The 27,958-nt window shown below is 39.6% G+C and overlaps 1 protein-coding gene across 6 annotated transcripts in view; it reads left to right on the top strand.

Moving 5' to 3' along the window:
- The first annotated feature begins 957 nt into the window (after positions 1 to 957).
- LOC136878882 (solute carrier family 12 member 8) overlaps positions 958 to 27,958 on the top strand; it is a 108,804-nt gene continuing 81,803 nt past the window's right edge. For 2 of the 6 annotated variants that reach the window (XM_068228843.1, XM_068228839.1), the window contains exons 1-3: positions 1,224 to 1,322; positions 1,740 to 2,000; positions 21,436 to 21,616. In XM_068228843.1, coding sequence (XP_068084944.1) covers positions 1,788 to 2,000; positions 21,436 to 21,616 — 394 coding nt within the window. In that variant the 5' untranslated portion in view covers positions 1,224 to 1,322; positions 1,740 to 1,787. Of the gene's footprint in view, positions 1,090 to 1,223; positions 1,323 to 1,389; positions 1,513 to 1,532; positions 1,608 to 1,739; positions 2,001 to 21,435; positions 21,617 to 27,958 lie in introns of those variants that run through there. The other 4 variants (XM_068228842.1, XM_068228841.1, XM_067152446.2 and 1 more) reach the window with 4 other exon arrangements.

Raw genomic sequence — 27,958 nt, 5'->3', positions numbered from 1 at the left:
CGTTAAGGTGCCGGTATTTTGTCCCACAGGAGTTCTTTCATGTGCCGGTACACCTGCCGACATGCGACTCTCGTATGTCAGCATCTTCAAGTACCGCCGAGCAAAGTCGGAATTGAAACCGCAGACTTGAGCTCAGAACGCCAGAGCTCTACCGTCTGAACCACTCAGCCCGGTACAGCATATAACCAATACCAATCAGTTCGTACTCTTCATTAAAAAATGAAATGGCGTATGGCTTTTAGTGCCGGGAGTGTCCGAGGACAAGTTCGGCTCACCAGATGCAGGTCTTTTGATTTGACACCCTTGGGCGACCTAGCGTCATGATGAGGATGAAATGAGTATGAAGACGACACATACAGCCAGCTCCAGTACCAGCGAAATTAACCAATTAAAATTAAAATTCCCGATCCTGCCGGGAATCGAACCTGGGACCCTTGGGACCAAAGGCCAGCACGATAACCATTTAGTCATGGAGCCGGACGTACTCTTCCGTCATAAATGAGTTACACGTATAACACAATGTAAGAGCATCGTATATAATACATGTTTACATGCACTGGAATATACTTATTGCTTAAACTGTTTTACTATTAATAATATTGTAAATGCATTTGCAATGGTATTATATGTGCCAATATTCAATCTACAGTATTCTATCCACCTGCACCTACTGCGAACTGAATGTCAGCAGATCAAAATCTGTTGTTCATAGCGTAACAAATAATGCGGCTATCTTGAAACGACTACAGCATTTGAATGACAAACGTGGGGGAACACATGCATCTGTGGAATTAGTAATGCAATTTAAATTGTAATTCCTCCTAAGATCACCGTTACAACATTGCCCACATTAAAACATTTGAATTTTCCGCCCGTGAATTCAATCGGAGGACTACCGGAGGTCTCCGGAGGACGAGCGAAAACAACTGCTCCGCTCCGCTCCTACCGTTCCCAGCTCTACCATATGTGTTTGACATGTGGATCGTGAATGGTAGTGGGCGTTATGTCTCAATCAACGGGATTCCAGTTATGCCAACAAAACGATATGGGATTATATAGGATTATCACCAGAAGTTAGATTTGTTCAAGGTAACAATCCAATTTCAAATCATGATTTAATTATAAATTATGTTTTGGTATTTATAAGTCATCAAAATATTAAAAAATAATGTCTATCATTCGAATTGTTCAAAGACGTTTAGTACAATTTCATGTTTGTGGGATGGGAAGCCTACTAACACCCACTAGTTGCTTTGTGATCGTGATCAGATTATGATCAGAGTCCTCACAGTCGGTAGATAAGTGATTGGATTTGATAGAAGGTATGTTATAGTGAGTGGTAGTTTTCAGTTTTAAGAAACTCCGTAAAAACAATGGATAAGTGAATTCGTGACTTACGGAATAATACTCGATCTTCCCTTGGTTGCTGTAAGCCGTCGTTTTTAATGTCAAGGTTTAAGTGAACATGTTTTTGAGGAGTGACTCATCTTAGAGAGCTGTCAAGTTGAAGATGTAATCCCCTCTGATAAAATTCAATCTATGCTTCGTGTTCTGAATTGCAAGGGCTGCTATTGTCACATTTGTTCACAACACGTTCGAATTCGAAGGTTTTGGAGTGCAGTACTAGTTATTTCAGGAGTGTCTTTAAATCACTTGAGGGCTAAGTTACTCTGTTGTAGTTTGTATGATCTAAAATGTGTGATAAGGAAAGTTTAATGATGTTCTTCTCCTATTTTCAGAAGAATATGACGTAAGATTGTGAGATCATTCCTTGAAAATTCATAAACATGGACTCAGAAACACATGAAACAAGTCAAAGAAATTCCCAAGATGTTGATTGGGGACGTTTTGGACTTGGAAATTCTCCCCATATGAGGGCTAATGGTGATGCTGGTACTGGCAATTGGAGGTCAAATTCAAAAGACTTCGGCTCACATTATCATTATGGCCCTGGAGGTCATCAACCATCTGATGTAACTGAAATTTTTGCTGATGAACAGGTAGGATTTGAATTTTATGGTTATGTTTAATGTTATTCCCCTGTTCTCTTTTTTCTGTTTGTTTTGTGTTCACTTTCTGTTGTGCCTGACATTCATATCTAAGCTAGTTTTGAAAATTCTGTTTTAGTTTCTCCATCCCACGAACCTGCTACGCTGGCACGTCCCAGGTGGTGGATAGGGGGGTCCTAACCGGCTTGCCGGCGGACTTGAGGGAAATAAAATACCTCCCGCGGACCAAACACACACCCCCTGTGGGTGGGGGGAGGCAGAGGAATTCACCCACAATATCCCCTGCCTGTCGTAAGAGGTGACTAAAAGGGGCAACCAAGGGATGATCCAATTAGAACCATGAAACTACTTATAATCAGCCTAGTACCATCATGCAGGGAACACAATGGGTTGCATTTACTTGCACGTAGTACCACTATGTTAGGTATACAATAGGTTTGTGATTAGTAGCGACAGTGTGTGAATCAGGATGTGGGTCCTACAGTACCTGTGATTCGTACCCCTATATGAACAACACCATGGGATTAGCGACACCATGGTTCTGCCTTACCTATGCTCAGTTCCCACTATGTGAGGAATTCCGCGGGATAGTACGAGTACCTGTGGTTAGGCCACTTATGTGAGGAACACCATAGGTTTGCGTTGCCTGCAAATAGCGCCACAATGTGCGAAACACCCTAGGTCTGTGTTACATGTGTGCATTACACTACCTGTGAATAGTACCATAATGTGTGGAATACTGTGAGTCTCCGCTACTTTGATTAGTACCGCAAAATTACACATAGCATGGTTCTACTTTCCTAGCGATAAATACCATTATGAGGGGCTGATGACCTGGATTTTGGACCCGTTTCGACTGTAAGCATAATTGATTCAGCATCGTGCTATAGAAACAGTCCCTTGGTCAGTAATACTATTGTTTTTTGCCAGCTTCTGTGCATGTAAAGCACTGTAGGTCGGATCCACTGATCATTTTAAATTCATATCCGTTCATCCTTTCATTCTTTGTCCTCATGCTTTGAATTCTGGTCAGTGGAGGATTTTGGACTTTTAAGCTGTCATTTCATTTTGTCTCATTTCGTACCATTAGGGGCCGATGATCTCGATTAGGCCCCTTTAAACAACAAAAATCAATCAATCAATCAGTTTCTCCATCATAATGTAGTAATGACTGTCAGATAATTTCGTGCATTGAACAGATTTACCGACCCACTAAGACTGGGTATTATACAACGTATAATTGAGAATTCGTACTTGAATGTTACAGATCTTGCGGGGTGATATTTTCTCTCATTGAAACCCTTATTCTTGTCATCATTAAGTTAATGAAATAATCTAACTCTTATAATGTCTAAATAAAGCCCTTTTCTATTGATTTAATACTGGTGAATTAGATTGATTTTGAAGGACTGGAATGCGATGCTTTCAACCTTGAGCAATTCAACTGAGAAAAGAAGTGGGTTCAAATACAGTAATAAGGTAATTGTGCAGCAGCATTGACTTAAATCTCTCTCTCTCTTTTTTTTCTAATCGTCTTTGCATATCTGAATGCTTAAATTGGATTTTTGTATACACAAACTGAACTCAGGATGCTTTCTTTGTCAGTTTGAGGTATATTTCAGGAGAAAAACTGCAAGGTTACATGTAGAGCGTATTGGGTCAGACAGACTACATGAAACAAGTTCTTGAGGATAGCAAAAGGAATTTATAATACCTATTTTCAAGATATAAATTGGGAGATGACCAGTGAGGTACTCTCTCATGTTGACTTGTTGAAGTAGGCCTATGGGTATGTACAAATGCCCATCAGCATAAAGTAGGCCCTACACATTTTATCCTATAAATCTTATCTCGTATAACATGTTGGAGAGAGAGATGTGATTACTGCCTATTCAAGGGACCCACCAAACTGCCAAGATAAACATTTATTGTCATGGTAAAATATCAAATTGTGCAACATTTTCCATATGTCCTGAGTGAAGAGCCACTGCCACTGGTTGAACTTTGTTAAATTTTCCATCACTCCCAGAATTCAACTATTGTACGCGCACTTTTTAGTGATAGATTTTTGTACCGCCGCCTCTGTGGTGTAGCGTGATTAGCTGCCACCCCCGGAGGTCCGGGTTCGATTCCCGGCTCTGCCACGAAATTTGAAAAGTGGTACGAGGGCTGGAACGGGGTCCACTCAGCCTCGGGAGGTCAACTGAGTAGAGGTGGGTTCGATTCCCACCTCAGCCATCCTCGAAGTGGTTTTCCTTGGTTTCCCACTTCACCTCCAGGCGAATGCCGGGATGGTACCTAACTTAAGGCCACGGCCGCTTCCTTCCCTCATCCTTGCCTATCCCTTCCAATCTTCCCATCCCCCTACAAGGCCCCTGTTCACCATAGCAGGTGAGGCCGGCTGGGCGAAGTACTGGTCATACTCCCCAGTTGTATCCCCCGACCAAGAGTCTGAAGCTCCAGGACACTGCCCTTGAGGCGGTAGAGGTGGGATCCCTCGCTGAGTCCGAGGGAAAAGCCGAACCTGGAGGGTAAACAGATGATGATGATGATGATGATTTTTGTACTCGGTTGAGGAGTAAGAAGGGAGTACTGCCGGTTCCGGTAATACTGCCAACTGAATGGAAATAAAATCTGAATTGAATAGATAATATGATCGATTGATATGAATTTTCTAAACCTTTATTATCTTACGCCAACAACTGTGTCACACACACAATGTATAATACTATATAACATTTCCCGATGCGAAACGTGTTCCTAGCATGAATTCTATAGTTTGGCTTTGCTGTGTAGACAATAACAGTACGAGGACTTAAAGTGTACGCCAGATGTCGCACAGCGATGATAAGCGATTCTTAGTTTGTGTTTCAAAGGTTGCCAATACGAATCTACACTAGGGTGTAAATCTATCGCTAAAAAGTGCGCAGATAATATATAGATTTCATTACCAACTATTGAACAGTCAATCAATCAATTAATCAGTCAGTCAATCAATCAATGATCTGCATTTAGGGCTGTTGCCCAGGTGGCAGATTCTCTGTCGTTTACCTAGCCTTTTCTTAAATATTTTCAAAGAACTTGGAAATTTATCAAACATTTCACACAATAAATTATTCCAGTCCCTTACTCTTCATCCTATAAATATTTGACCCTTTTCATCCTTTTGAATTGCAACTTTATCGTCATATTATGATCTTTCCTGCTTTTAAAAGCTCCACTGAAACTTATTTGTCTACTAATGTCACTACGCCATCTCTCCACTGACAGCTCGGAACATAACCGATTTTATTAAATTCTGTTTACCCATTGTCTCATGATTTGGCACTGATATGGACTTGGCAACAAAAATCAAAATTTATGAATAGATATCTCTCGTCACAGCCGGTATGGTAAAAATGTATAAGACATAAATGATCGGAAAGTTAATATTATATAACTTTATTTATGAAGTGTTTATCGATAGAACCACTAATAACATAAATATTTGAGAATTATATTTTAGGCCTTCCCCTAAACTACCATTTCACTCAGCGTGAATACAATTTTTTATGGCCTAGATTGTAGCGACTTATTCCCCGACTTTACATACCAATTTTCATTCAATTCTTTCTGCCGTTTTCTCGTGACGGAAATTATAGAAAATTAAAAAGTGCATTTCCTTGTTACTGTAGACATGACCAATGCAGAAATACCATTCTTTTTATATTCTGAACAGTGTACAGAGAAAAGTGTTATTTTATATGTATAGATCGTACTGATAAGACTAGATGATCTCTATAGAGAAACTGAAGTGATAGATGGTATTAGTGATCATGAAGCTGTCTTTGTCACAGTTAAAAATAAATGTGATTGAATGCTGTAAAAGTAATACTTATTAGGCAATACAATATGGTTTATAAGAGATAGGCTACATAGCAAAAGTTTAAAAAAACAATTATAATCCATGGATAATCAAAATGTTAACAGCATATGGGATGGGTTTAAAGCAATTGTTGAGGAGTGTGAAAACATGTGTGCACCTTTTAAAAGTGGTAAGGAATGGTAAGAAACCATTATACAGGGTGTCTCAAACCTTTCAGGTCAAATTGAAACAGGCAATAATGGGTCCAGAACCAGTTATGTTGAGATAGGGAACTAATGGCCGGAAATACGTATTTATTATGTTATGGACATACACAGCATGCACCACATAACAACAACGTAGCTCTTAGTAATTGTTCAAAGTGACAACCGCCAGTCTCAATGCATACATGGCAACGGTGTATGAAGTTCCGCTACACTCTGTCAAAGATCTCTGGTGTCTGTTGTACCAGAAGACAGGCAGCTTGGACTCTAGCAAGGAGGTATTTATCCATTTCTATGGGGTTTTCATACACAAACGACTTGACGTAACCCGAGAGGAAAAGTCCAGAGGTGTGAGATCCGGCGATTGCGCTGGCCACGGGACAGGACCTTCCCTTCCAATTCAACAGTGAAGGTATGTGTTGTTCAGGTGCTTGCGGACATTAACGTCAAAGTGGGCTGGTGTACTGTCATGTTGAAACCACATCCTTTCGTGGACAACAAGGGGTAGAGTGTCCAGGAACAGAGGCAGCACATCTCACAGGAACACCAGGTAATGTGAACCAGTCAAACAGGGAGGCAGCAAATAAGGTCCTATAAGGTGATCTTGGACAATGCCTGCCTATACGTTGACAGAATTGTTGTTGATGGCCACCGATGTGGGTGGCATGGGGATTGTCCTCACTTCAGAAATGGCTGTTGCAGTTGTTGAAAACACCATCATGGGTGAATGAGGCTTCAGCCGTGAACAATAAAAACTGTACAAAGTTCGGATCTACAGCACTGCGGTGGATAATCCTTCGACAGAAGTGAACACGGTGCTCATTATCCGTTGTTCCCAGTGCCTGCACACGTTCTTTATTATAGGGGTGTAATACCTGTTCAGCCAGTACTCTCTACAATGTATTCTTCAAAATGTGCATTTCACAGGTAAGTTGATGGGTGCTTATTGCTGGGTGTTCAGCCATACGATTCAACACCATCTCCTCAAAGTCTGGTGTTCGGACATGTCTTTGCTAGGAACCTTGGCTGGCTCTTTGTGGCATAAGTTGGTATCCCTGGATATAAACTTCTTCCAATTAGGATGACGCCCATTGGGAAAGCTTTCTCTGTACATTTGTGCCGCTTTACGGGCACTACATCCTGCCGCAACGTACATTAAATGCACGTCTGCCTACTCACGTAACGAGTAGCATTCCATTTTTTACTACATGTCATGCATTTGCATTGTACACAGTAACACATCTCACCCTGGACACATCAGAAACTGCCTGATGCAATGGAAGACTGACACCAGGGATAGTGGAATGCGTGCAGTACAGGTTAATGCGCCAGTGCGATGCATACGATTTGTCACATGGCACACGTGCTATGAGCTAAATTGTGTACAGTATAAGTGTTTGGTGGTCAGGGATGTATGCTGTGTTTATCACCCGCTCGCTGCTTGTTCCAGTGTACAACAGACAACCGAGATCTTTGCAAGAAAGCGGCAGAACTGCTTGCGCCATTGCAACACATGCATTGAGACTGGCGGTCGTCACTTTGAACAGTTACTATGAGCTGCATTGTTGTTATGCAGTGTACGCTGTATATATCCATCTATATATATAAAATAAAAGTTTTGTCTGTACATTGCTCAGAATTTGTAAAGAATGGTATTTCTGTATTGATCATGTCCCCAGTAACAAGAAAATGCATTTTCTACTTTTCTGTAATTTCTGTCTGTCTGTCTGTATGTATGTATGTATATGCATCACGAGAAAACGGCTAAAGAGAATTGAATGAAAATCGGTATGTTAAGTTGGGTGATGAGCCACTACAATCTAGGCTATACATTATTTTATTCACGCTGAGTGAAATAGTAGTTTAGGGGAAGGCCTGAAATTTAATTCTCAAATATTTATGTTATTAGTGGTCGTGTCATAATGGAAATCGGTAGACAAAGACGAGAAATAAGTCGCTACAATATAGGCTATTCATAATTGTATTTACACTGAGAAAAATGTAGTTTAGGGGAAGGCCTAAAGTTTAATTCTCAAATATTTATTATATTAGTGGTAGTATCTTCACGAAAATTGGTATGCATAGTTGGGGAATAAGTCGCTATAATCTAGATCATCAATAATTTTATTCACACTGAGTGAAATGGTAGTTTAGGGGAAGGCCTGAAATTTAATTCTCAAAAAAGTTATTTATGTTATCAATGGTCGTATCGATAAATACCATATAACTAGCATAACTTTAGTTATGTCGTAAGTTATTAGTAGTTATGTAAGAAGTTATTAAATTTCCGATCACTTATGTCTTATACATTGTTACCGTACCACATATAATTGCAGAGATATTCATTAATTTGGATTTTTGGTACTAAGTCCATATCAGCGCTGAGTCACGAGAAAATGGGTAAACAGAATTTAGTGAAAATCATTATGTAAAGTGTGAGAATAAGGAACTACAGTCTATGATATAAATAATTTTGTAAGACGCCCTAATATCACAGAGTCGAAAGAAAACTAATGTGAAGGCCTGCGATATAGAAAGCTCATAAACTTTATCAACAATAACATTACATTGGCCATTGTTTGTTGTGATGTGCTTTTTGTCGTCTTTTTCCACTCATCCCTGATAGATAGGATTACTGCAGCATACCGAGGTTTTTTAATTTGCTTTACGTCGCACCGACACAGGTAGGTCTTATGGCGACGATGGGATAGGAAAGGAATAGGGGTGTGAAGGAAGCAGCCTTGGCTTTAATTAAGGTACACACCGAGCTCGATAGCTGCAGTCGCTTAAGTGCGGCCAGTATCCAGTATTCGGGAGATAGTAGGTTCAAACCCCACTGTCGGTAGCCCTGAAAATGGTTTTCCGTGGTTTCCCATTTTCACACCAGGCAAATGCTGGGGATGTACCTTAATTAAGGCCACGGCCGCTTCCTTCCCACTCCTAGCCCTTCCCTGTCCCACCGTCGCCATAAGACCTATCTGAGTCGGTGCGACGTAAAGCAACTAGAAAAAAAAAAAAAAAAATTAAGGTACAGCCTGGTGTGACTGGTGTGACGGAATACCATCTTCAGGGATGCCGGCAGTGGGGTTCGAACCCACTATCTCCCGGAAGCAAGCTCACAGCTGCGCGCCCCTAACCACACAGCCAACTCGCCAGGTCGTACCGAGTGTAACAGCCTGCCTGCATATCGGCGGGAAGTAGCTGGGGAGTTAGATAACTTTCTTCTTTAGCATGCCATTCCTCTGTTTCATACATTTTCTGATAATACTGGTACGTAACACACTGGTTCATCATAGCATTCGAGCTATTCAATCCCTACTTTGAGGCACTGATTGGAATGAGTAGTGTACATGTTTAACGGAATAATGACAGAGGAGTGTTCACGGCAGTCTGCGACCTGGTTATTCCAGCTCTGGAACTTTGGACTGTTAGATCGGCAGCGTAGTAGGGCATACTGTTCGCTGAAAGTGAGAAAGTGTGCGGTTTTTTATTTGATCAAGTATTTTGTATGATAACATTGCTTTCAATCGCTACATTCCTACTGACGTTTTTGTATTGACCTATGTTGAATTCAGTTAGGAAAACCACCAAGACGGTCTTTCTGAGAATCCCGTGGCGAAGCATGGGTACATCAGCTAGTAACACAGTAAATATGCATTTCCAACCATTGGTTCCCTATCTTATATGATTGGTTCTGGACCTACTATCACCTGTTTCAATTTGACCCAAAAGTTTTGAGACACCCTGTGTTATAATAGGGAAATAAAGAGATTAAGAAGGAGGTGCAGATTAGAAAGAAATAAAGTTAGGAAATATTTCAGGAATAACGAGAGATTCAAGTTGATTACTAGGAAATTGCATTTAGCAAAAAAGTCAGCTAACATGATCGCAAACATAATTGGCCGCCATAAAAATTTTAGGGAGCAGTGGAAGGATGTGTACAGTATACAGTAAATTAGTGCTTGTTACACTGCCTTTATTACTCCTAATGGTCTTTATCAGTTTCAAAAAGATCCTTTTGGCCTAAATTTAGGTTTGCAAATTATGCAACGCTTTGTTGATTCACTTTTTTCTGATATAAAATATCAATATTTGTTTCCATTTATAGACAATATTCTTATTTATTCCCCTGATCTCATGATTTGTGGTTTGAAAAGTTTGAATGTGGACTGAGTGACCATCGTGGTTATAATTGTTCAATGCATTTAATAATGACAATAATAGGTGGATGAACTTTTATTAAGTTACGCAGTCGGATTCAAACTATTACTCTCCTCTCTTGTCCCCAGCTATCAAATTTATCCTTTCCCCAACCCTCCTTTTCACTTTGATGTTTTTAGCTCGATTGTTAGGCTTTTATAAAAAAAACACCTTGGAGGTGATGTATTTTATACATGGCCAATTATAATACTGTTATTGTAAATTCGTTCTTGAAAATTTTCTGTGTGTTTCCAAAAAATAATATGAGACGCGATAATGTATGCACAATTTTGAAAATTGTTATCTTGGGTAATTGTTCTTTTACTGTCCTTCCTGTTGTACTTCCACCTTCAAGGTGAATATTGTAACTCTTGTTCTCTTAAAAAGGAGAAAGTAGAAAAAGAAATGGACTTCGTCTATGTTTATCTCTAATATATCAGATCTTTTATATGTGTGTGTACTGCGTAAAGTCATTTATACTTATCTAATATAGTTGTTAATCCTCGTTATCAAATGTTGGTCACTTTTCTTTATTGTGTACCTACCACGGACTTATTTCTTTCCCTCCCAGTGTAGCTTCCTGTCGCTCTGCTCTTTTCTAATTTTTGCTTCCATAAGATGTTGGTGTGCTTATCTTTGTTAGAGGGATCAGAGGCGTATCATTACTATTGCTTTTGAAACAGCCAGTTTTCCATCTACGGTGATTATTATATACCATGTATGAAACGTAAATTAATTAAATGCCACAATGTAGTCAAAGCTACAACAATACATGCTAAATGTTCACCTAAATTACCAACAGACCATAAATAATTAATTTACCTGGTGTCATTTAAGCTGCTTTAAAAAAATCTGTTACTTTTTTTCTTTTCGCACTCTCCTACAACTTATTTTCTTCTTTATGTCCATTCTGAGCTTTCTAATTACAAGAAAGTCTGAAAAATCCATCGTCCTCTTGCTCCAAGAATTCCATTAACGTTTCAGCCGACTCCAGTGGGATCTGAAGCGGTATGCGATTGTTTGTGATGCACTCTTCTTCCCCATCCCCCCTCCCCTCACTTTCACTCGTCACTTCACATCTGACTGCCGAGTTCCCGTTCGCGCTTTTATTTACTATTTCGTCATCAGTTAAAATGTCTTCAGGATATCTTTGATCATCAATCCCTCATTTTCATCTTCATCAACGAACCCATGACAATTGTCGGCGAGCTCTTCAGCATCAACATACAATTTTCTCCACAATTGAGTGATGTTTAAGCGGTTACTAGAGCTCATTGATTTCTAAGCAAGATAAAGTGCTTCTTTAAGATTGAGTTTTTCCAGAACTCAACCATCAACGTTTCTTCGGAAAGTAAGAGGCCTAGCAATTCTCGCTTATAATGCGCCTTAAAGGTTGTGATGACGCCTTGGTCCATTGGCTAATGAAGTTACATTAGGTGGCAAATAGGAAACAAAAATGTTTCCATCCTCTGATTTCAACTCTGTATCAACAGGGTGAGAGGGTGCATTATCAAGAAAAAGGACGGCCTTTAATGGCAAGCCTTTGGATGCCCAGAAATCTCGAACCCGCGGAACAAACTTATTATGTAACAAAGTCCTGAATAAATTGTGTGTCATCCATGCAGATTTGTTATGATAATAATCTACTGGGAAATATTTCATCACCGTTCCTTTGAAAGAACGCAGATTTTTTGCTTTACCAACAACAGCTAATTTTAATTTATGGTCGCCACTAGCGTTCGCACTGCACAAGGTGGTAACGCACTCTTTACTAGATTTGTGAGCAGGAGCTGATTTCTCTTCAGCAGCTGCTAGTGTTTTACTGGGTAAGCACTTCCAAAAAAAGTCCAGTTTCATCGGTATTGTGCACTTGACTTTGAACGAAATTGTATCTCTCAATTATGCGCTTAAACTCATATCTCAAGTTTTCTGCTGCACTGCTATCACCACTTAGTTTTTCTCCTTCAATGTTTAATTCTCGAATGCCATGTCTGTCCTTAAATCTCTGTAGCCAACCATTGGATGCTGGTGAGGACCCTGGGAGCCCCATCTTTTAGTGAAAAATTTGTGCTTGCCTTGTTATCATAGGACCACTATTAAGTACACCTTCGCCTCTCTTTTGCTGAAACCACATGAATAACGCAGCATCCAGTTCTTTTAAAGATAATACTTTTGTTTTTCTTTTAGCGAGTCCATGCAAACTGTCAGAACTTGCTGCAAACTGCAACACTTTGTGTTTATTCTTCATTAGGTCCCGCACTATTGTCACACCCACACCGAACTCTGGTGCTAAATTTGAGACTAGTTCACCTTTCTTTAACCATTCGATTATATTAACTTTATTTTGTGTGGTTAAAACTACACGTTTTCTTTTTACTGCAGATTTCGATCTCAGCATTTCTCGGCTGTTAGAATGGAAAATAAATGTTCAACTTTATCAGTCTCTCTCACATTTCCTTACTTTGCACTACAGTACAGAATGTAGCCTACCTGTTTACTAATAGCGGTGGTTGGACTTGACGGGCCGCTAGGCTGGTTTCCGATTCCTGTGCATTGTGAGATACTTACAGTGTAGTAGCCTGTGGTGAAAATATTTAACCTTGATAGAGAACGATATGAAAGATCTACATATGGTACTTGAGATGTTACACGCTACCAGGTAAGTTTTAGGTATCATTCTGAAGTAGAATTGACAAGCAAACCATACTCTATGCTCCGTGGACTGGGAGAGGGCACATTACAGTACATTATTCGTCAACAATGGAATGGACAATAAAGTTTGTGATTGTTGAATTTGAATAGCATCCCTCTTCTTTTGTAACAGTTAAAAGTTAAATAATTTTACACAACATAAAATTATGTAGTAAAAATATGTATGAAGTCATGTCTCCAATGCCGACTGCCGGTCTGTGCGCGTGTACGTACAGTAGTTACTGTACATTATCATTGTGGACTCAGGAGTCACAGAGTCAATGTACAGTCGCTCGAAAACAGAATACTGTATCAAGATACCTTGACGTCGAGAGCCGGGCTGAGGGGCTCAGACAGTTGAGGCAATGGCCTTGTGACCCCAGCTTCGCAGGTTCGATCCTAGCTCAGTCTGGTGGTATTTGAAGGTGCAGAAATATGTCAGCCTCGTGTCGGTAAATTTACTGGCACGTAAAAGAACTCCTGCGAGACAAAATTTTGGCACCTCCGCGTCTCCGAAAACCGTCAAAGTGGTTAGTGGGACGTAAAACTAATAACATTATTATTATTATTATTATTATTATTGACATCAAGAGTATGCTCATTTAGTTTTGGAGCAACTGTACATTGCTTTTAAAAAATCAAGATTTTTTGGCGACAGATAATTCGCAGAACGGTTGATTGAGGGGCGGATAATCAAGGTTTTACTGTATATATTTTTCTCTAGTTGTAATTGTTCACCTACCATAACTTAGAAATCATTAACAATATAGAAAATTGTTTGCGTTTTCAGTAATGTTACCAAAGTTCTCAAAATCAAACTTGCAGTTGTTTTTCATGTTGTCAAAACCTGCTGAGATAATGGTATAAATGTTGAGTAGTCAACCCATAGGCTGGTCAGGTTCTCAATAGCTCTGCCATCACCTGTCATAGATGGCCTAGGCATCGAGGCATACAAGGGAAATGAGGAGCGAAGTAGTTTCCCGTTGATTTCCTCGCCAATCTAAAATTTGCTATTACACATAAATCTGCATAGTTCACTGAAACATATGCACCGACTGAGCCTATGAGAGACATTTTGATACCATTCATAATGGACTGGCTGCATAAGGAATGGCATTACTAGCATCACTCATACCTCAGTCACTTTCGTACTGTCAAAGCCAGGGGTGAGACTGAGACAGGTCAGTAAAAGTAATAAATTTGTTCTATTCCGTACTAGAAGACATAGTGCAGTGTAAACAGTAGGTCTCGCCAGCAATAGCTTGAGATAGTAGTACTACCGGACGAGTTGACATGCTGTTAGGGCCCCCCCAGTTGTGAGCTTGCATTAGGGAGATAGTGAGTTCGAACCCCACTGTTGGCAGCCCTGAAGATGATTTTCTGTGTTTTCCCATTTTCACACCAGGGAAATGCTGGGGCTGTACCTTAATTAAGGCCACGGCCGCCTTTCCTATCCCATCGTCGCTATAAGACCTATCTGTGTCGGTGCAACGTAAAGTAAATTGTGGATGATAATAGTATTAACTTTATTTTTCTAGACAGAACTACACTATTCTTTGTATATATTCTTCATTTACCAGCCGCGGCCACCCAGTTACATTGAATCACAAAATAGGCTGCCAAAAGTTATGCTACATATGAAACCTGAGGTGTTGAAATACAGATTTCTTTCATCTCTTGACTGATAGGTATTCGCTTTTCTGTGCCTGTGAATACACTATGATAACATTGTATGCTTTAACACGTCAAATATAGTATGAAGGTTGATAAAATATACATACATACATACATACATACATACATACATACATATACATACATACATACATACATTATCATTATAGACTGTTATGCCTTTCAGCGTTCAGTCTGCAAGCCTCTGAGAATTTACTAAACGTCGCCACAATCCTCGATTTGCAACTAGTGTTGTGGCCTCATTTAGTTCTATACCTCTTATCTTTAAATCGTTAGAAACAGAGTCTAACCATCGTCGTCTTGGTCTCCCTCTACTTCTCTTACCCTCCATAACAGAGTCCATTATTCTCCTAGGTAACCTATCCTCCTCCATTCGCCTCACATGACCCCACCACCGAAGCCGGTTTATGCGTACAGCTTCATCCATCGAGTTCATTCCTAAATTAGCCTTTATCTCCTCATTCCGAGTTCCCTCCTGCCATTGTTCCCACCTGTTTGTACCAGCAATCATTCTTGCTACTTTCATGTCTGTTACTTCTAACTTATGAATAAGATATCCTGAGTCCACCCAGCTTTCGCTCCCATAAAGCAAAGTTGGTCTGAAAACACACCGATGTAAAGATAGTTTCGTCTGGGAACTGACTTCCTTCTTACAGAATACTGCTGATCGCAACTGCGAGCTCACTGCATTAGCTTTACTACACCTTGATTCAATCTCACTTACTATATTACCATCCTGGGAAAACACACAACCTAAATACTTGAAATTATCGACCTGTTCTAGCTTTGTATCACCAATCTGACATTCAATTCTGTTGGATTTCTTACCTACTGACATCAATTTAGTCTTCGAGAGGCTAATTTTCATACCATACTCATTGCACCTATTTTCAAGTTCCAAGATGTTAGACTGCAGGCTCTCGGCACAGTCTGCCATTAAGACCAAGTCGTCGGCATAGGCCAGGCTGCTTACTACATTTCCACCTAACTGAATCCCTCCCTGCCATTTTATACCTTTCAGCAGATGATCCATGTAAACTACAAACAGCAAAGGTGAAAGATTACAGCCTTGTCTAACTCCTGTAAGTAGCCTGAACCAAGAACTCATTCTGCCATCAATTCTCACTGAAGCCCAATTGTCAGCATAAATGCCTTTGATTGATTTTAATAATCTACCTTTAATTCCATAGTCCCCCAGTATAGCGAACATCTTTTCCCTCGGTACCCTGTCATATGCTTTCTCTAGATCTACGAAACATAAACACAACTGCCTATTCCTCTCGTAGCATTTTTCAGTTACCTGGCGCATACTGAAAATCTGATCCTGACAGCCTCTCTGTGGTCTGAAACCACACTGGTTTTCATCCAACTTCCTCTCAACGACTGATCGCACCCTCCCTTCCAAGATGCCTGTGAATACTTTGCCTGGTATACTAATCAGTGAGATACCTCGATAGTTATTGCAATCCTTCCTGTTCCCTTGCTTATAGATAGGTGCAATTACTGCTTTTGTCCAATCTGAAGGTACCTTACCAACACTCCACGCTAATTTGACTACTCTATGAAGCCATTTCATCCCTGCCTTCCCACTATACTTCACCATTTCAGGTCTAATTTCATCTATTCCTGCTGCCTTATGACAATGGAGTTTATTTACTATCCTTTCCACTTCCTCAAGCATAATTTCACCAACATCATTTTCCTCCTCCCCATGAGCTTGACTGTTTGAACACCACCATGATGATTTCCTTTTACATTGAGAAGATGTTCAAAATATTCCCTCCACCTCTCCAGTGATTCCCTGGGATCTGTTATGAGTTCACCTGAATTACTCAAAACACTGTTCATTTCCTTTTTCCCTCCCTTCCTAAGATTCTTTATTACTGTCCAGAAAGGTTTCCCTGCTGCTAGACCTAGCCTTTCCAGGTTATTACCAAAATCTTCCCATGACTTCTTTTTGGATTCAACAACTATTTGTTTCACTCTGTTTCTTTCATCTACGTACAAATCCCTGTCTGGCTCGGCCCTTGTTTGGAGCCATTTCTGATAAGCCTTCTTTTTACGTTTACAGGCTGCTCTCACTTCATCATTCCACCAAGATGTTCGCCTTTTCCCATCTTTACACACAGTTGTTCCTAGGCATTCCCTTGCTGTTTCTACTACAGCATCCCTCTATGCCACCCATTCACTTTCTATATCCTGAACCTGCTTACTGTCTACTGTTCGAAACTTCTCACTAATCATATCCATGTACTTCTGTCTAATTTCCTCGTCCTGGAGATTTTCTACCTTTATTCGTTTGCAGACAGATTTCACTTTCTCTACCCCAGGCCTAGAGATACTTAGTTCACTACAGATCAGATAATGGTCTGTATCATCGAAAAATCCCCGAAAAACTCGTACATTCCTAAAAGATTTCCTGAATTCAAAGTCTGTTAAGATATAGTCTATTATGGATCTGGTACCCCTAGCCTCCCATGTGTAGCGGTGAATAGCCTTATGCTTGAAGAATGTATTTGTAACAGCTAAACCCATACTAGCACAGAAGTCCAGCAGACTCTTCCCATTCCTATTAGCTTCCATATCTTCCCCACATTTACCAATCACCCTTTCGTATCCTTCAGTTCTATTCCCAACTCTCGCATTGAAATCGCCCATTAGCACTATTCTATCCTTGTTGTTGACCCTGACCACGATGTCACTCAATGCTTCATAAAACTTGTCAACTTCATCCTAGGATTTTTGTTCCTGAACATCAACAGTTCGTGAGACTGGCCCCGCGCTTCTGCTATGCTTAGGCAGGACCGTTAGGAGTGGGGAGAACGTGCTGTTAGATATTTCCTGCCGTTTTGTCAGTAACGCTCACGATGTCGGAGCATGATGCCCAATGCATAATTATAAAATTTCTTGCTCGTGAAGGAGTAAGCGGCGAAAATTTGCCAGAGATTGACTGCACAGTTCGGTGATCAAACATTGTTAAGGACACATGTTTGCCTGGCATAAAAAGTTCAAGGAAGGACGACAATGTGTGGAAAATCAGCAGCACGATCGCCGTCCTCAGACCAGCATTACTGACGAAAACATTAGTGCGGTTTAAGACATTGACGACAATCGACTGGTGACAGTATCAGAAATTGCAGAAGAAGTCAGAATCAGTTATGGGAGCTGTCAAGCAATCATCACAAACGACCTACAGTTCCGTAAAGTGTGTTCCAGATGGGTCCCTCGCCTTTTGACCGAAAATCTGAAGTTGAGACGTTTGGAGGTCTGTCAGAGGCTTACAGCAAGATTTATGGAAGAAAGTGATGCATTTTTGAGTTGGATCATCTCCTGCTACGAAACATGGGTCCACCACTACACTCCCGAATCCAAATAAGCCAGTAAGGAGTGGCAGAGGAAAGGGGAGGCAGCACCAGTGAAAGCCAAGACTCGACTGTCAGCTGGCAAGGTTCTTGCAACCGTGTTTTTTGATTGGCGAGGCATTTTGCTGATTGAGCAAAATCAGTGCTGCTTACTAGTGCGAGCTGTTGAACAAGGCGAGGGTTGCATATCGCTGCAAAAGACGAGACCAAGCGATTCGACAATTCATCCTCCTCCACAACAATGCATGGCCTCATACTGCAGCTCTGTCTCCAAGCTACAGGAAAAGCACTGGACTACACTTGATCATCCACCTGACAGCCCGGACTTATCGCCCTGTGACTTCCATTAGTTTGGACTGCTTAAAGAAGCTCTAGGAGGGGAATTTGAAGATGATGAGAGTGTGGAGGACTTCGTGCGCAACTGGTTGGTGATACAACCCTGTTCTTTTTACGACTATGGCATCAAAAAAGCTGCCCATGTTCTGGAACAAATGCATTTCGAAAGCAGGAAACTATGTCAAAAAATAGATTTTAATTTGCTTGTGATTTTCAATAAATGAATTTAAATAAAAAATAAAATCTTGTTTATATTTGATTCTCCCTCGTAGATAAGAGGTAAAGGAAGAAACATATATGCAAATGGTTTCCTTTCTTATCTGGTATCCCTTGATTGGTGTAAGGTTTACAAGGCCTAGGTTTCTTTCATTTTCATGTCCGTTCCATCTTTGGTTCATTCTTTAAAGAGCTGGACCTCTTCCGTTTTCCTTTCTGGTTAGTTTTGAGAAGGAATGTTTGTCTAGTTCTACTTCCTCTTAAAACAGTAATCTCTATCACTACCATGATTTTCAAGCATTCTATGTTATGTTATCCATTTAGTATGTTTTTTCATTCGTTAATTCATGTTTCTCCTTTCTCTGCCACTTTTTCACGTACCTTCATGGGGAAGCGGGTGTGGTCTGCACCACACATGTGGACTTGGTCCACTTTTACCGTCGAATGCCCTTCTTGATGCTAATCCTGTATAGTTTATTGTTGCATCAGCATAATAACATTGTCCCTAAGAAGCTGTCTCATATCTTATTTTCCTTCACTTGTCACCTACAATGATCTTAAATGTGCTTTCAGATGATCATGAGGGATCTCTCTTAATGAGTTGGCTATTAACATTCCATCTGTTATTACATCCATGAGGGATCCTTCTAATTATCCTTCTAATTATGCTACCCAGCACTGTGAAGGCAATTGGGAATAAAATGCTGGTATTGCGGCTAGACTGCTGAAGATAATTCAGGCTTGTCGATTCTGTGATGTGGCTTTCTCCATAATTAAATTTAATTGGTGTGCATGGCAATGTACAAAATGTGCATGTTGGCAGGACTTCTTAGTTATTGTCTGTAGACCACCTTTATCACCACTCATTACCGTCGCCCCGTCGTATGTTTGCATGATAAGTTTATCAGTTTTGCCCTTCAAAACAATTTCTAACTGCTCTATAATACACTGTGCAAGTCCTTCAGCATTCTGAGTTTCAGGATTAAAGAATCCTCAGAATCTCTTGTACACAACATCATCTACTTCATACCGGAAAACAATATCCTGTTGAGTATGTTCAGAAACATCAGTCATATCATCTGTTGTTAGAGCTAAAAATTTTGTTCATTTAATTTCACTTTGTATTTCTTCTTTAGACACATGAAGCTTTAAAAAATGGGCTTTGACTGAATCATCTAACGTCCCAGCAAATTCTAACCTCGGAAAATGCCAGGTTTGATGAATGAGCACTCTTGTCATGGCCTCATAGTAGAAGTTCAAATTTACAACAGAATTTTACACAGTCAATTAATTTTGAGAGTATTTCTCAGTTTTTACACTCTGTTTCTTGTCTATAGGTCTCACTTAGTTGTAAAGCAATGTTCACTGTTCCAAGCAACCTCGTTCTTGAGGTGTTCATCTGTTTGTTCATGTTTTTTAGCCTTTTCATCTAAATGCTTCAAATCCACCACTCCAGTTTTTGTCCAAGTTATATCACCTCCAGGCAACAAACACGGAAAGCAAAACAGAGCATTTCTCTCATTGCAACCGATTAAGTACTTCCACTAATTATACACTGAAGAGTTGAACTTTGTTGTGTAAGTTTGTTGTCTTCATCTCATTCTTCTCGGCGAGGGTTAATTGTGAAAATGAAATGCCTTGTAAATACATTTTTAAAAATATGTAATTGGGCTTTACGTCGCACCAACTCACACACGTCTTAAGGCGACGATGGGATAGGAAAGGCCTAGGAGTGGGAAGGAAGTGGCCATAGCCTTAATTAAGGAACAGCACCAGCATTTGCCAGGTATGAAAATGGGAAACCACGGAAAACCATCTTCAGGGCTGGCAACAGTGGGGTTCGAATCCACTATCTCCCGGATGCTAACTCGCAGCTGCGCGCCCCTAACCGCAAGGCCTACTCGCCCGGTTTAAATACCTAACACCATTCTTATCCATGTCTATTCATAAAATTGTAACTACAGTTACTGGCTCCTTGAGGCATTGAAACTGGTAAATGCACACTGTACAGTTTAAAATAATCAGTACTTAATAAATATAGATTCTTAGAAGGCACAACAAACACCACACACTACTTGCTCTTCTAGAATACTGGGTAACTACAACTGCTTGTCTGGGAGCTTGTCAGGTTGCAGTCCGGCGGGCACGCTTACGCGCCCGACTCCCTTTCCGTTTTCTCCATGCGATGAGTGAACTGTGTAACACATGGGTAGAGCACAGTCCTAACAGTGGGACTGCAGCCTTGCTGCTTCCTAATGACAGAGTGTCGCCTACTCTTTGGAGTACTGTACCACTGCACTCAGCCTCTCTAACTCTGACAGATTTGCAGTTACAGTAGGTACTTCACAGCAAGTAAACATTTCGGATATGCAATTATACTATGTTTGTTCGCCTTCGCCAAGCAATGGGAGAGGCTGCAGTTCTTGTGGAGAAACTGTGCCTGTTGGTGACCATATTTTTGTTAAGATTGCACTAACCGTACATAAATCATTTTGATTTACTCTCCAGTGTAAAATAGGTCAAAGTGGCTGATTGGTAGATTTCTCTAGTCACTTACTTAACCATTGTAATTTAGTTGTTATGGAAACTAAGAGTACATATTTACAGGAGATAATTTGACATGTCACTGATGAAGTTCATCTTTGCCATTTTTCTATGAAAATAGCTTTTGTCAGAAGAACTCTAGGTTTTTTTTCCTTTATCCATTTACATCAGGTATAGAAGAATTTATCCTGTTTTGGTCGGAGTTTAGTATTTTATTCTGTGTGTATCATGATTGTTTCTTTTAGAATGACATAGAATGTTTCTTGCCACTGTATTAAATCATGCCTAATGTATAAATTTATTATTTGTTATAGGGTGACAAGCCATGGTGGAAATCAAATTTCTTTATATCTGAACCTGTATTATTTGGTCAGTGGGATGGTGTGTTTACTTCCTGTCTGATCAACATTTTTGGTGTGATTGTGTTCTTGAGATCAGGATGGATTGTTGGCCAAGCAGGAGTAATTAATGCTGTACTCATTGTCATTGCAACAGGTTAGTTTTACTGATTAGTTCCGATGACCTATTTTGTTTTTCAGTTTTATTTGCAAATCCTCCCAAATTAATAGTCTCATTTCTTTAATAGATATATTTGCTCTAGAAAGAAATGGGACAGACCTTAATCCGAGGAGGGTTACTGAACCTATTACATGCACTGTGAACTGTGGGTGGGTAATATCCACATCCTTTCTAGGTTAATTTAGCTGCTGTGGAGTTCAGCACGGAACATGCTCTAAGCAAGTATAGTGGTTATACGAGAGATCTTGCTGTGTTGGCGTTCAGTTGTTTGCTGTTTTGTTGTGGTTTTTATGGCTGCAGGAGTGTAGTGGTTTACACAGTGAGAAAAACAGTGAAAAATTTAAGAGACTATAAAACGTAGGCTATTTGTAATAATTACTTTGTGCTAGCAATGCTGGCATCTTACAAAGAGATCTAATAAAGGAAAGTGCTTTGAAATTTGCTGTTAGTAGAATCTGTTACCTGCATCTGGAGGCAAGGTGAAAATGCCTTAATAGGTGGTGCCACATTTGCTCACTTCTCCTCTAAAATGAAAGGAAGAGTCAGCAGGAAAAAAAAATGTATGAACCAAGATCTGTCTTTCTTCAGTCCTGACCTGTAGGAGGTGTGGTGGTCATTGTGATATCATTTTTGTACACGATTCACTGTCATTGACTTCCTTTATTAGATCCTGCATTGTTCTTTCATATGTACTGGTAATCTGGGTAATCCACCTAATCCAGGTTCCCTAAGGGAATCTATATCCATATCATCTAATCCACCTTGTCGTGCCTCTTCCTCGTGGCCTCTGTCCATTGGTTTTCCCCGAATAATCAACTTCTCCTCATTTTGTGGTCCTCTCATTACATGGCCAAAGTGCTGAACCTGGCCTGAGATTCTCCTTTCAGTGTTATGCTCTTTTAGGATGGAGTTATTTGTATACTCAGCATCCTTCCCCAGAAAAAATATGTCAGTTGCATCAATCTTACTGTTCATATTGGGTTTTTTGTTGTCCACGACTCACATCCATACATTAGTATGGAAAATAGTAGACAGTCTACCAGTTGTATTTTCAGGTTTTTGGAAATCTGTTGGTTCTTTCACAGTCTTGTTTGTCCATTGTTTCACTGCCAACCTAACCAGATTGCATTCTTTTTTTTTTATATCTTCTCCTGATAACCCAGAATTTATTAGAGATCTAAGATAAATGTATTTGACAACTTCATAAATCAGGATAGACTGCATAAAATTCCACAGCATAAAAGGAAAATAATCAGATCTCTCGCCAGCAGTTTGAACATAGAAAAATCAACTGTACATCACAGAATTGAATTTAAGAAGTAGGATGACATTCCAAAACTGTGAAATAAACACTAAACATGTCAAGTGAACAGAAACATCTGCAGTTTTGCTCATCAGTGCTGGATCCAAAAGTTCCCTTCGTAGGGCAAGGTGACGTTTGATTTGATTCATATTGATGAAAAGTGGTTTTACGTGACTGAAGTGAAAGGGAGATTTTGTCTTGGTACAGAAGAGCTTTATCCACACCAAACTTGTCAGAAGAAATGGTTCATTGTGAAAGTGATCTTTCAAGCTGCATTGGCATGCCCCCAGTGTGATGATAAATTGGTATTTTTCCATTCGCTTACAAGGAGCCAGCAAAAACAAGCCTAAGGGTACAATCATTATGAAACCTTTGCAATCTGTCACCCAACATGAATACAGACAAATGCTGAATAGGAGAGTGCTGCCTGCTATCTAGTACAAATGTCCCTCATGCCCCATCTGTATTCAGCAGGATAATGCCAAACCCCATAGTGATCCTTCAGATCCTGAATGTGTAGCTGCTGCTAGTATGACTGGCCTCACCATTCACTTGCAGTGTCAGCCTACAAACAGCCCAGATATGAATGTTCTTGATCTTGGCTTCTTTAATGCCATTCAATCTCTCCAATATCAGGAAAGTCCATCTAGAATTGACGACCTTATCACCACCGTCCTGAAGGCGTTTGGCGACCTGTCTACAGAGACACTGAATAATGTATTCCTGACTGCACAGCAAGTAATGATTGAATGTGTGAAGGTTGGCAGAAGCAAAGCTTTGGGAAACATAAGTGTCAGAGTCAGGGTTGTTTACCTTTGGTTCTTCAGTGTGATCCTGACATTTTTATTTCTGCCTGTGCTGCTGTAGTTGGTGTAAAATAATGAGGGATCAGAGAGTACTTCCAATAATATGTTTTCACTGTAGTATTATCAATGCTGTAAGAAATCTGGCTTCATGTGTAAATGGTTAGCATGCTGGCCTTTGGTCACAGGGGTTCCGGGTTCAATTCTAACCATCATTGGTTAATTTCGCTGGCATGGAGGATGGGTGTATGTGCTGTCTTCATCATAATTTCATCCTCATCACAACGCAGGTCTCCTATGGCGTCAAATTAAAAGATCTGCACCTGCCAAGTCGAAAATATCCTCGGACACTCCCGGCACTAAAAGCCATACACCACTTCATTTCAGTGCTGTAAGATATTATTTTTCATATTCATTCATTGTCAATAAATACCTGGCTAAAGAAATGTGACTATTACTTTGAGACAGAGTAACTACTTATGTATCAGAATAGATCAGTGAAGACTAAAATGGTTTTTAAGAAAATTCTGTTCTAAAAATCTTAACTTATAATGAAACACAATTATAGCCTGAGAAAGTTAATGAAAATTAAAGCAAACTTATGGTACAACATGAAGTACTGCATGTGTATCAAGCCTAGTTTTATGGCTGGATGCCTTTCTTGTTGCCAACTCTATGTAGGTAGATATATTCTCTACTGCGTGTTTCTATTGTGTATGGTGTTGTGGTGTGTTGTACATAAATGAAGATGTATAACAATACAAATGCAAACACTCTGTTCCTGAGCCAGAGGAATTGACTGGAAGCAGTAAAATCTCTGGTCTGGCTGGGAATCAAACCCAAGGCCATCTGAACTGGAAGCCACTATGCTGACTGTTCAGCCATGGAGCCTGATGCTGAAGATCAGAAATGGTTCAAAGAATTTCAAAGGCAGACTTACATTTGGAAATGGTTTGATGGAAATGAACATCAGCACGGGTGTAGTCGGTGGTGGTGGTGGTCGTCATAAAGATCAAAATAATGAGATTGTCATCTTGGCTGGAGTGTATGTAGATATCCATATACATGTTTACTATCTCAGTGATGTCTTGATTATTTCTTTTAATAGTGTCCGCATGATAAGTTGTAATATTCTGGACATCACCTGTTTGAGCTAGAAGGGTCCATGCCTGTTGTCTCCTGAGCAAAAGACATGGATGGACATAAGCTTACAAGGAGCCAGCAAAACTGAGCATTGTAGATGATTACAATCACCAGTCTTAAGTGCACCATTACAACCCAGTGGGACACAAGTCTAATACTTTGTGCTGTTTTTTCAAAGAATAATTTTCATATTACCATGCATTTGAAGAGAAGAATTGTAATGACTTTTTAGAATAGAATACTCACATTCCAGATCACCTAAAACTGGGGAATGAGTGTTCATTTATTGCAATAGTTTTTTTTTGCATGCATTGTGTTTCCTTGTTACATATATTTTGTCTATTTCTATATTAAGTTATATTAACTTAATCCTAAGAGTGTTCATTGCTTCTACAAATTATTAATTTCTTTCCTTCTTGTCCTAGATGTTTTTCAGTATTATACCATATATTCTAGAACAAGCATGTATCGTACAATCTAGGCCATAAATAATTTTATTCACGCTAAGTGAAATGGTAGTTATTATTGGCCCGATTGATAAATACTACATAACTAAAGTTATATATTATACAATTTCCTATCATTTACGTCTTATACATTTTTACCGTACCGGCTATGATGATAGAGATATTCATGGATTCGGATTTTTTTGCTAAGTCCATATCAGCGCCAGGGTACGTGAAAATGGGTGAACAGAATTTTATGTAAAGTCGCGGAATAAGGAACTACGCTATAAATAATTTTATTCACTCTGTTCAAAATGGTAGTTTAGGGGAAGGTGCCAAAAATTTAATTTTTAATTACCTATCTTACTGGTCATATTGAAAAGTACTACATAACAAAAGTTACAGAGAATACAATTTCTGATTATTTATGTGTTATTAAGTTTTACTGTACCGACTACAATAATATTGGTGGTGATGGTGATTAAATTGTGAAGATAATTACAAGAATGAGAAAAAAGTCATGAAGGAACAATTGCTTAAATAACACACGAGGTTGTCATGAAAGAAAGGAGGACTCACTTGACATTAAATGCTCTAAATCACAGATTTGGAAGAAAACTAAGTGTGAAGGCCTCCAATATAGAAAGCTAATAAAATTGATCAGCAATAACATTACATTGACCATTGTTTGTTGTGATGTGCTTTGTGTATTCTGCTGCCATTTATCTCCGATAGATAGGATTACTGCTGCGTATTGAGTATAACAGCCTGCCTGAATATTGGCGGGAAGTAGCTGGGGAGTGGGGAGTTAGATCTCTCTCTTCTTTAGCATGCCATTCCTCTGGTTCATAAATTTTCTGATACTACTGGTACATAACACACTGGATCAGCATAGTATTCCAGCTATTCAATCCCTTCTTTGAGGCAGTGATTGGAATGAGCAGTGAGCATACTTAAACGGAATAATTACACAGGAGTATACGCGGCTGTCTGCAGCCTGGTCATTCTAGCTCTGAAACTTTTGAACTATTAGATCGACACCGTAGTACATTTCGCTAAAAGTGAGAAAATGTGCTGTTTTCATTTTATCGAATATCTCATATGACAACATTGCTTTTTATCGCAACATTCATACTGGCGTCATTGCAATGACCTATGTTGACTTTAGTTGGGAAAACTATAAGGACAGTCTTTCTGAGAATTCCGTAGTGAAGCACGGGTTCATCAGCTAGTTATTTGATCCAAATAGCATTACGCTTTGCATAATCGCACGTGCACTTAGTGCAATATATTAATCTATGCATTTGTTAAGTAGCCTAATGGCATCTAAGTGCATGACTGGTCCACACATGCGTTCATACTATTTTCAGCAGGCTTATCAGGGACCTATCATCTCACTCACATACTTTCTGTGAGGGAATAGAGATGTGTAATTTTTAGCCTTGTAGCCTCATATAGCTACAATCGGGCTTTGAGACAATAAGTATTATAAATATATCGTAGTACTGTATTGTGCAAGACATGTAGAATAAGCAGTTTTGATCAATTGTATCTCCTGATTTCTCCTGATTTTCATATCAAAATTCCTGATTTTTGGTTTTGTAAAGTTGGCAGGTATGAAACAATGAACCCCTCCCCGACAAACTAAATAAGAAGTTGAAAATCCTCTAAATACGTGAGCAAAGGCAAATCACCATGCATAGATGAAGTATGTGCAGACTTGATTAAAGCTTGTGGTGTTAATGGACTTCACTTACTCTCCGGATCAAATGAGGAGTACCTTCTGAAAATAAGGGAAAATGTCACACACTCCTGTCTCATTGGTTTAAACAGGATAAAATTATTGGATAACTATTAAGAATTATCATTGAACTGAAGCTTGAGAAAGGACAGTTTGGATGTAGTATGGTCACAGAACATAATTTTTGCTCATTGGATAGTAATGAGAAAACACTGGAAAAATAAAATAGACATTTCTCCAAGAGGCAAATTATGAGATTGTCTAACAAAGAAATGTGCCAGAATTTCTTATCAGCAAAGTACAAATGTTGTGAAATCATTGGCAGAGCTGTATTCAGATAGGAGATAATTATCTAAGCTGGTTTATCACAAGCAAAGGAATGCAACGGCAGCATGATGTTACCTCTGCTATTTATCTCTGTAGTGGATAAAGTTGCCACTGTTATTCATGATTATGGATGAAATAGTGGGGACAAAGGTAAAATAAAGGAAAGGAAGCTGAAGGTAATGCTGTTTGCAGATGGAATTTTGGTGTAGGGTACAAACAGAGAGGTCGTGCAAGGGCAGCTCAACATGTTGAGTGAGATTATTGAAAATTATGGAATAAAAATCAGCAAGGAAAAGAGCAAGACAGTGGTGTTCATTAGAGAAGAAAGGAATTTTAATAGGAAGAATGAGATAAAACCTTGAAATTGGTGAGAGCTTCAAGTGCTTAGGCAGCAAACTGGTGCAGGTTGCATGGCTGGACATGGATATTAGTAAAAGTATTCAACAGGGGAATGCATTCTACCAGTGTGTGAGAAACCTGGTATGGAGGAAGGACATGCCAATGAAATGGAATGAGGTGTACTACTGCTCAGTACTTAGATATGCAGCAGAGACC

Source organism: Anabrus simplex, chromosome 8 (genome assembly GCF_040414725.1).
Source record: "Anabrus simplex isolate iqAnaSimp1 chromosome 8, ASM4041472v1, whole genome shotgun sequence".
Taxonomy (NCBI): domain Eukaryota; kingdom Metazoa; phylum Arthropoda; class Insecta; order Orthoptera; family Tettigoniidae; genus Anabrus; species Anabrus simplex.
Note: the sequence above shows the minus strand (reverse complement) of the source record. Positions and strands in the feature narration are given on the sequence as shown.